Genomic DNA, 10,813 nt, shown 5'->3' with positions numbered 1-10,813 from the left:
AGCAGCTGAAGCGAGTGGAAATGCTTCGTAATCGTTCTGAAGACTCGATGATTCGGAAGCCGATGACTCGCTGCGTCAGAGACCTGCAGCTGTGCAGCTCCGGGACCGACTCGTCTCCATCGCCCTCCAGCACCTCGCTGACGTCCCGGCGCAGCCTCCGCACGAGACCGGTCCACGTGCACCGCAGCCGCAGATACCGGAGACAGCTACAGCTCTACCGGATGCTGTCCAACATCAGGAGACACAGACGGAGCCGTGAGGTGAGTGACCCTGGAGCACACAACCAGAGAGGACATCTCTCCATCATCTGAAGCTGAATAAATCATCTCTCCAGTGATGTGTGGTTTGTGAGGAGAAGACAATATCTGTCTGAGATACAACTATTTGAAAATCTGGAATCTGAGGGAGCAAAAAAAATCTAAATATTGAGAAAATCATCTTTAAAGTTGTTCAAGCTTTGTTCAAGTCCGTCTGCGTAATTAACCCTTTCATTACAGGGTCAGTCATCACCTGCGGCATCCTCTTGTGTTAAAGGTCAGTCTGTACAACATTTGCATATCATTTGAATGTTATTTAATTATATTAGTTCTCCAAGTGTGCACGAAGACGAAAGCAATCGGTTGAGGTTTGTAGGAGCTCTGGGTACAATCAAATATATACAGGAGAATAGAAATCAAGAAGAAAAATAAAAATGTGCACACACATTATGTACAACTGTATAAATATAAACATATTTGCATATGCATAGTAAGTCTATTTATTGCCTATTTAACACCCATGTGTCATAACATCTTATAAAAATCATTTTAGAATTAATCTTTTTTTTTCTCTTCTGCTTACTGAAGCAATTTATTTTTATCAAAAATATAGTAAAAATAGTTAAATATTATTAGGATTTAAAAGATCTGTTTTCTGTGTGAATCTGTGTTAAAGTGTAATGTATTTCTGTGATGCTCCGCTGTATTTTCAGCATCATTCCTCCAGTCTTCAGTGTCACATGATCTTCAGAAATCAGAATAATATGATGATTTACTGCTCAAGAAACATGAAGATTATTAGCAATGTTGAACACAGTTGTGCTGCACAATATTTTTTGTGGAAACTGATGCATTTTATTTTTCAGGATTGACAAATGAATAGAAAGTTAAAAATAACAGCATTTATATGAAACAAATCTTTTGTCGCATTATACTTGTAATTTAATGCATCCTTGTTGAATAAAAATATGCATTCCTTTCATTCGTTATTAAAAGAAATGCATGTTTTCATTTGATAAAAGTGTACTTCTGAATCAGTTTTCTCACACGTTATTGATCTCGCAGGCTCCTCTGAGATTCAGGATGATGGCAGAGAGTCGTCGTCTACCCAGAATCCTCCAGTGATCCGGCCGCCGCCGAGAAAAACCAGTCGCCGCTTGTGGCGCAGACAACTGGACAGCAGCAGCTCAGACAACAGCCCGATGACCGCCAACACAGTTCACAGACCGAGACCGGCGACAACAGACACACACAGTCACAACACGAGTTCGTTCTCTTTCGCTGATGTTTCAAGCGAGTCAGCCGAGTTTGATTTCCCTGACATTGATTCTAGTGCAATCCAAGAAGCTCATGCACACAGAAACATTAACAGCCACGATCCACCGGATGAGGAATCGACTCACAAACCCCTTAAGATCACCGAAGCGAACACAGATGAACGGGAAAAGCCTGACACAGCATCAGCGCACTCTTTGGTTTCACGGCTGAAGACCTTTAAAGAAGATCTCAAACACTGTGAAGATGCCCCTGAGATGAAACAAGAGTCCGTTCAGTTCAAGAGTCCTTCATCCGTCAGAAACACACAGTGTACCGCAGACGCTCTCCAGAAACCAGACACTCCCAGACCCAAGTCAAGTGTGAAATGGAAGAACGTTATGATGCAGAGAGCGCTGTGCTCTTTTACCTTTCCGTCTGAGGATCAGGATCCAACACACGAATCCTGGAGCAGACTTACGCTGGAGGACGACTCAAGAGACTCAGAAAGAGCTGACGTGACGCCTGACAGTCCTGAGAAACCAGCTGAAGATAACGTCAAGAACCGAGCTGCGGGAGACGCTTGCATACCACAGGAAAACAGCTCCTGAGGTGCTTAAACTACAGGATAGTAGCACTGCATCAGTGTCTCATCAATGGATGCTCTGCAGTGAATGGGTGCCGTCAGAATGAGAGTCTGATAAAAACATCACAATAATCCACAGCACTCCAGTCCATCAGTGAACATCTGGAGAAGATAAAACCTGAAACACATCCAGCATTAAAAGATGATTTTAACTCAAACACATAGAGTCTATAATCCATAATAACACTTCCTCCAGTGAATTGATGAGATACGGATGCAATGCTACATTTCTACAAACCTGATGAAGAATCAATTTTCATATTTCTGCAGATTTTTACCTATATGTTTCTAAATTGAAGATGTTTATGTCCATTTCTCGTACAGTCTGACTCCAGTCAATTCAAATGAAGACGAGAAGCATCATAAGGGATGAATGTTGGATAGAAGGACCCATTTTTATATGCTTTATATAACGTTTTATATTAGTCCTACAGTGAACTGACATTTGTTTAGCATTGACATCTGTGTGAATGAATTAAAAAATATATATATTTCATGTAATTGTAATAAATGACCACACGATGGCACTGTTACACAGTCACAAATCTTTCACTCTTTCACTCATGTGACCTGAAAACAGACATAACAACTATGAGCATTATTCACATTTGTTATATCAGTTTAACTTTAATATCATATATATGTGTGTGTGTGTGTGTGTGTGTGTGTGTGTGTGTGTGTCACAAAAAGTATTTGTATGTTTACTTCACTGCAGGAAAACAAAGGTTGTTTTATTTATTGTGAATTATTTTAAAGTGTTTTACTTTGTTTTTCATGCATCTGCATCTTACCTATAATATATTTGTTAATTAATGAATCATTAATTTAGATTTTAATATGGTAACATTGAGTAAAAACAGAATACTAGAGACTAAACTAATTAAGTCAAGCTGTTAATCAGGTTTCAGGACACTGAACGGATTCTTCTTCATGAATTACCCATCATGCACTGCAGAAACAGTGCAGAAAAACTATGTTTTCCAGTCTAGACATCACACAGGAGTTTCTGTATCCTCTTATGAATGAAAATACACGTTAACTCATTTGGACGACCACTGTGATGCTGATTTGTTTGATGTTTATCAAGGGAAGTCCGTTTTGGTTGCTAAGTAACTCGAACAGCTAAAATGGTGATTATCTCCACTACAAGGAATAATGACTTAGATGCATGAACCACTTCAAACTAATTGTGATTTATTTGCAGAGAATTGTGGCTTACGTGAATATAAAGAGTTTAAATTAAAGCCGACTAATAGTGTAACCCAAGGTCTAATGATTGCTGCATCTCACAGGAAGTGGAAAGGCTATTTTAGCTCACAACAAGTAATAGCTTTAGTGGCCTGTGTTTGTTCAGAGGGATTCTGTTAAAGCCGCTGGGGACCTGAGACTTTCTGAGCTTCATTAGACTGTCAATTTAACCTCCTCGTAATCAAATATATATTATATAGTGCCATGCTTCTTCTCAAAACTACCATTAGAAGGGATTCTTACGTTCTCTGTGCAGATGCACGTCTTCAGCCCTGCGTTGAGATCTGATAAAAGGAGATCTTGTAAAAGGAGTTTGAAGCAACAGGTTATTTAAGAAGAAGAAGAAGAGACAGAGTGTGAGTAGGTCTAACAATCTTGTTTTTGGACTTGCACCTGGATGCTCTGCAGTGAATGGGTGCCGTCAGAATGAGAGTCTGATAAAAACATCACAATAATCCACAGCACTCCAGTCCATCAGTGAACATCTGGAGAAGACAAAAGATGAAACAAATCCAGCATTAAGATGATTTTAACTCAAACACATAGAGTCTATAATCCATAATAACACTTCCTCCAGTGAAAAAGTGCATCTGCTGTTGTCTCTCACAGATTAGTTTAGATCTGTTTAAACGCTGCTTGATCTGTGCAGATTTCTCTCCTGATTCAGACCAGAACACTTTTTCACTGGAGGAAGTGTTATTATTGATTATAAAAATGATTCGCGAACCCGCTCCGAGCTCCCGAACTAATTAAAATGATTCACGCTCCGAACTCCAAAAACTGAATCAAATGATTCGCGATACACAAACTGACTCAAATGATTCGCCATCCCGCTCCGAGCTCCCGAACTAATTAAAATGATTCACACTCCAAACTCCCGAACTGATTAAAATGATTCATGCTCCGAATGCTCTGACTCAAATGATTCGCGAACCTCTGACTCAAATGATTCGCGAACCCGCTCCGAACTCCTGAACTGACTCAAATGATTCGCGATCCCGCTCCGAAGTGACTCAAATGATTCGCGAACCCGCTCCGAACTCCTGAACTGACTCAAATGATTCGCGATCCCGCTCCGAAGTGACTCAAATGATTCGCGAACCCGCTGCGAACTCCTGAACTGACTCAAATGATTCGCGAACCCGCTGCGAACTCCTGAACTGACTCAAATGATTCGCGATCCCGCTCCGAAGTGACTCAAATGATTCGCGATCCCACTCCGAGCTGACTCAAATGATTCGCCATCCCGCTCCGAACTCCCGAAGTGACTCAAATGATTCGCGATCCCGCTCCGAACTCCCGAAGTGACTCAAATGATTCGCGATCCCACTCCGAACTGACTCAAATGATTCGCCATCCCGCTCCGAACTCCCAAACTGACTCAAATGATTTGCGATCCCCAAACTGACTCAAATGATTCGCGATCCCGCTCCGAGCTCCCGAACAGACTCAAATGATTCACGAACCCCAAACTGGTTAGGCTGCACTTTAGTCAAAATTATTTAATTTTTTAAAAAGTAATGGACAATGCACCATATGGTAAAGGTAACAGACTTAATTTATTTAAAAAGTAATGGGTTACAGTATTAGTTACTTTCAAAAATAACTTCAGTCACAGTAACGCGTTACTAATAACCCCTTACTGCCCAACACTGTTAATATCTGTGCAGATGCTTTCTGACCCATCATTTTCATATTGTTTAATGGCAGTTATCACAGCAATAGCTCTTGCAGCTATTAATATGTTAAATTAAATAAAAGATGCATGCTCAGAATAAATATATTTAAATGAGATCTTTATATTTCACAGGTGTTGATGGAGAATTACCCACATACAGGTGCTTCATAAGAGTTATTATCTTTAGCTCGAAGGAAAAACAGCTGGTACAATGACATTATGGAGCATAAAGTAATCTTAAGACATGTGTTTTCTCAGAGAATAAAACTGCTGCATTGTAGTCTGAAATTGCTATTTTTGGGTTTAATGCACATCAGATGCAGGGCTTGACATTACATTTATGCATTTAGCAGATGCTGTTATCCAAAGCTACTTATAGTGCATTCAGGCTATACATTTATTTCATTTTTTTAGCCAGTATGTGTGTTCCCTGGGAATTGAACCCATGACCTTTTGTGCTGCTAACACAATGCTCTACCACCAAGCCACAGGAACTACATTGCATTAGCTGTTTTGCCTCACCAGCTAATGTAGCTAGTGGTTTTCCAAAATTTTCACTGGCCATAATTTTGTTGCTGTGAAATTATATTTTATATGAATATAAAAGTTCACAACTGCATACTAAAATTGACTTATTTGGTTTCCAGATAATTTTTGCCTATGTCTTTTTACTAACCTTATTAAATGTATGCATCATTTTTCATATTAAATAGTTAAATGTAACTAATAATTACAGTTAATATAATGAGACACTATAAGACTGTTAGCAATCAAATTAAATCAGAATCAACAAAACAGATCTTTCCATCCACAGACAAATGTAGTAAAGCTCACATGTAGCCTTGTATGCACTTATAGCTGCAAAATTACAGCTGCATGAATAAGGTTTGTTTTTGTTTTAATAAATATACAAATATGAAATTATCTTAAATATAAAAGTAAACTGATGGCAGGTGACAGCATCTTACTGAGTGAGTCATTGAGTCATTCCTTTAAACGATTTGTTCAGACGACTGATTTATTCGGGAACGAACCAAGTGCCTCCTGCAGGGTTACTGAATCATTGATTTGTTCGATACACTGAATCATTTAGTCATGAATGTGTTGCCCAGATTAATGTATTAAACTGAGAAATTAGTCTCCCTTGCAGTAATGTAACTCTAGTACTGTATGTCGACCTAATTATGAATATGTGTGAGTCAATTATAGCTTGAAAACATGCTCTAATTATATTAGTTTTAGCATTCATAATAAACGCCTTACTTAATGTAATTATTTAGAGTAATTTCTGTTTCAGTGATTATTATTCAGCAGGTATAATTATGATTACATTAGATTAATTGCAGCACGTTAAAGAACAAATGGTCCTGACGTGTGAACGCGATTCATTTCAGGAGTCGGTTCATTTGAATTGTTCGTTTAAATGATTGGATTTGTTCAGGTCAGCCTTCATAAACGTCCTTTTACCAGTTAATATAAATATATAAAATAGTTCTGGCGAATCATTAATCCCACACAAAATATGTGTGTGTTCTGTGTGTATTTAATATGTATATATAAATATACACACATACTTTTAAAAATATTTACATGTGTTTACATGCCTATATTTGTATTCATATAATTTATACTATAAATAAATAAATTTAATATATATATATAGAAATAAAATCTGAAATATATACATGCATATGTGTGTGTGTTTATATATACATGATAAATATACACAGCACACATACATAATGTAAACAAAAACTTGTATTTTGTATGTAATTAATCGCGATTATTGTTTGAAAGCACTAATATAAAATATAATCCAAAAACAAAACTGAGATAATTTATAAATATTATTATCATTTATTAAATATGACTTTTGCGTAATGGTCAAGTAATTTATAAACGAGTCGGTTCAAATGAATCAACCGGTTCGTGAATCGAACATCAGTGGCGCGAGACGGGCGCGCGCGCGGGAGTCAGTGCAGAGTTGATCAGAGACGGACACGATTAGAACTGAGCTGTTTTCACATATTTTATTAAACCACTTCGTTTGTTTCACCCTTTGAGCTGAAGGACAGTAAGGTAAGATCTTTGTGACTTGCATTAACTGATAAAACACAAATGTTATTAACTATTTCAGCTGCTTTGATCAGTTTATGCACCTGAGATGAAGTTCTCTCAGAATCACCGTTTGTACAGACATCACTGTTAATGTGGAAAAAGGTTCAGGTGTAAGGATAATAAATATGTCTTAAACATTCATATTCCTAGACGAACAAAACATGTAACGTTAAGTGATGTGTTATAAGTCGGTTGGAACGAGCTGTTTTTCCTCACAGAGCGTTTATTTATGTAATTTAACTTACAACAGTTTCTATAAGAATGAACCTTCTTGGCTATTAACGTTTAGTTATTAAACATTTCATATTTTTTGTACATCTAAATTCATTGTACAGATTTTAATGATGTGGGCTAAGTTGTTTATTTTATTTTTTTTAGCAAATCTGACAGTAAAGCAATTCTGAAATTAGCAATTTTTATTATTTATTTTTTTATCCCAGAATATACCCGTCTTATCTTGTTTCAGTTATAATAATAATAATAAAGCAATTTAAAAAAAAATTATACAAATAAAACACAACCTGTCTGTAAATCGAGATTGTGATATTATCATTTTAGTTTTGATGACATGAAACTTCACAAAAGCCACTGTTTTGTGTAACGTTAATTGGACTTTTGATTAAAAACATCTTAGTTTCTGGATTATATTAATTTGGAGGTTATATAGTCCCAGATATATATATATATATATATATATATATATATATATATATATATAACTGGGACTATATAACCTCCAAATTATTAGATAAAAAGTTAAAATTACCTTTTGTTTATTTACCTTTTTTATTTTTTCACCCTGGAGTTGATTTATATAGCGCTTTAAACAAAATACATTGCGTCAAAGCAACTGAACAACATTCATTAGGAAAACATTGTGTCAATAATGCAAAAATAATTATATATATAATTATTTTCTTTTTTTATTCAGGGACAGAGACACAAATAAATCTGAATTTATAGCATGCAGTTCTGATGTTTTTCTGTGTTTTTGTGTTTTTCATAACTGCGAGAAACATAGCTCAAACTAAATGTCAGTAGTATTTATGGAAGCTGGTTTCCACCAAGGAATAAAAAAAATATATAACTGGGACCTTTTCCCTCACAATTGCATTGACTTTTTTCTTGCACTTATGATTTTTTTTCTGTTTTTGTATTTTTTCATAACTCCAAACTGTGAGCTAAAAAAAAAAAAATCCCCGAACGTTTTTATTAACTAGCAGAACAGGTTTTCAGAGCTGAAACTGAAGAATACGATTCAGCTTGTTTATTTGTGTGTTTGTTCCCAGTATTGCTTTGCATTCATGGAGGCCTCTGAGGGATCATGGGATACCTCCTCCGTCTACATCATCTCAGATCTGGTCTCCTGCATCAACCAGACCAACAGCACTAACTCCAGCACAGCAGGGGGCGACGTCCTGTTCCCTTACTACCAGCACTCTCTGCCGACGGCCGCGCTCTTCACGCTGGCGTATCTCTTCATCTTCCTGCTGTGTCTGATGGGGAACGCTCTGGTCTGTGTGATAGTCCTGAGGAACCGGCACATGAGAACCGTCACCAACATCTTCATCCTGAATCTGGCCGTCAGCGACCTGCTGGTCGGGATCTTCTGCATTCCCACCACGCTAGTGGACAACCTCATCACAGGTGTGGAAATCTAGTTTTTGATGCGTAACAATATTCACCTGTGCAAAACTCACTGTCGCAGACAACACAGCGTTTCCGAGTTGCATACTGAATGCTTGGTGCTTGATAATTCGGTAACGGTAATTATCGCGGTATACCGTTCTTCAATAAAACATTTATTGTCATTGTCAGGTTGGCCTTTCAGCAACACGATATGCAAACTGAGTGGACTTGTGCAAGGGACGTCCGTCTGTGCCTCCGTTTTCACATTGGTTGCCATTGCTGTGGACAGGTAAGTGTTAATCATCTTGAAATGAAACGAAATAAGAATTGAACAAACACATGTTTGTGAAGGAAACCGTCGAGCGGTGTTATTGTGTGAGCTGTGGCTCGTATCTGAAGTGTGCAGCTCTGCTGGAAGCACTAATTAACACACTGTTAGAGCAGATTGAGGTGTAGACTCACGAAACGCAGCGGTCATTATGACAGATACATGATGCTGTTTCTGTTATGTGCTGAAAACACTAGACCAGGACTGTGAAAGCTGAGCTCAGTCAGCAGTACTTACAGCTAGATGAGCTGGTAATGCGTGATAAAAGCATGAAAACATGAACATTTGCATGCAGGTCAGTGTAATTAACCTGTATGTTAGGATAGACGCTGAGATATACCAGTGTTTTGATGACATGGAAAACCCTTTTACGTATGTACAAATTTATTCATCAGTAAACGATGCTAAAGAATGTTTATAATTCTGTTTATAAATGTAAAGTTATTGCACCATTTTCATGGATTAAGTATTAACAAAGCTCCTCAAGATGTGTGAAACATAAGTGAAACATAATAACATATGCTTAAATGTGAGTTAATTTATTAGAATTACACACACACACACATATATCAGGGGTGAGGGAAAATTAAATCTGGGTTAATGTCCCCGTGTGTTTTCTCCTCGTCTGAAACCCAGGTTTCGCTGCATCGTTTACCCGTTCAAGCCCAAACTTACGCTCTTTGTGGCAAAGGTGTCTATAGGGATGATATGGGTGCTGGCTCTCACCATAATGTTTCCCTCCGTGTTAATGTTAACCGTCCAGCAAGAGAAAGGGCACGTCATGGTTCACAGTGACAACAGCACATACCCGCTGTACTCCTGCTACGAGACCTGGCCCGACCCAGAGATGAGGAAAGTGTACACCACCGTCCTGTTCATACACGTATACGTCATTCCCCTGGCGCTCATCATGCTCATGTACGGCCGGATCGGAGCAAAGCTGTACGCCACAGCCGTCCTGGCCCGAGCCGAGCAGCCCGATGTCCCCGCGTCTCAAAGAAAGATCCGGGTCATTAAGATGCTGATGGTGGTGGCTGTGCTCTTCATGCTGTCCTGGCTGCCTCTGTGGACGCTCATGCTGCTGACCGATTACGCCCGTCCAGACGAGGACAGTCTGGAGCTCCTCACTAGCTATGTGTTCCCTCTCTCTCACTGGCTGGCCTTCTCCAATTCCAGCGTCAACCCTATTATCTACGGCTACTTCAACGAGAACTTCAAGAGAGGCTTCCAGGCCGCGTGTCAGCATCAGGTTTGTTGCTGGGGCCGAGAGAAGACGAGATTCAGCGTCAAACGACTCAGAGCTGGAAGCCCTTTGAATACGGCTGCTAGCGGACACCCGCTCAGCTTAGGCTCGAGAACCAACCGGATCTTCACCGAAAGTGACCTGACGGGATGTGTCCGTCTGGAGCTGGAGCACCGCAGGAGCTCGATGGACACCAAGGGCTCTTCAGCCGAAGGGGGAAACAGCAGCACGTCTATAAAAAGAGAAGTTCACTTTGAGATTGAGAAGGTGTCTTCAGCAGGAGGGAAAATATACAGCGCCTGGGAGCTTTGAAACCTGATGTATGAGCTAGAGAGATTTATTGGTGCTTGGTATTTCGGTTCTCAATTTCTTAGTCACGCTTTAAGCTCTGGAAGCTGCTTCATGTAGAGCC

The 10,813-nt window shown here is 39.0% G+C and overlaps 1 protein-coding gene across 1 annotated transcript; it reads left to right on the top strand.

Moving 5' to 3' along the window:
- Positions 1–8,505: 8,505 nt before the first annotated feature.
- LOC113110088 (neuropeptide FF receptor 1-like) lies at positions 8,506–10,713 on the top strand. The gene is made up of 3 exons (XM_026274097.1): positions 8,506–8,848; positions 9,020–9,119; positions 9,795–10,713. The coding sequence occupies exons 1-3, from the start codon at positions 8,506–8,508 to the stop codon at positions 10,711–10,713; spliced, it is 1,362 nt and encodes a 453-aa protein (XP_026129882.1).
- The last annotated feature ends 100 nt before the right edge of the window (positions 10,714–10,813 follow it).

The sequence above is a fragment of the Carassius auratus genome, chromosome 10 (genome assembly GCF_003368295.1).
Source record: "Carassius auratus strain Wakin chromosome 10, ASM336829v1, whole genome shotgun sequence".
In the NCBI taxonomy this organism is placed as follows: domain Eukaryota; kingdom Metazoa; phylum Chordata; class Actinopteri; order Cypriniformes; family Cyprinidae; genus Carassius; species Carassius auratus.
This window is presented reverse-complemented; position numbering and strand designations above follow the sequence as displayed.

Bases quoted from the DNA above. Each gene is read 5' to 3' on its own strand.
- LOC113110088 (XM_026274097.1), top strand. From the start codon at position 8,506: ATGGAGGCCTCTGAGGGATCATGGGATACCTCCTCCGTCTACATCATC. The intron at 8,849-9,019 runs GTGTGGAAATCT...TGTCATTGTCAG, and splicing joins AGTGGACAACCTCATCACAG to GTTGGCCTTTCAGCAACACG. The intron at 9,120-9,794 runs GTAAGTGTTAAT...TCTGAAACCCAG, and splicing joins GTTGCCATTGCTGTGGACAG to GTTTCGCTGCATCGTTTACC.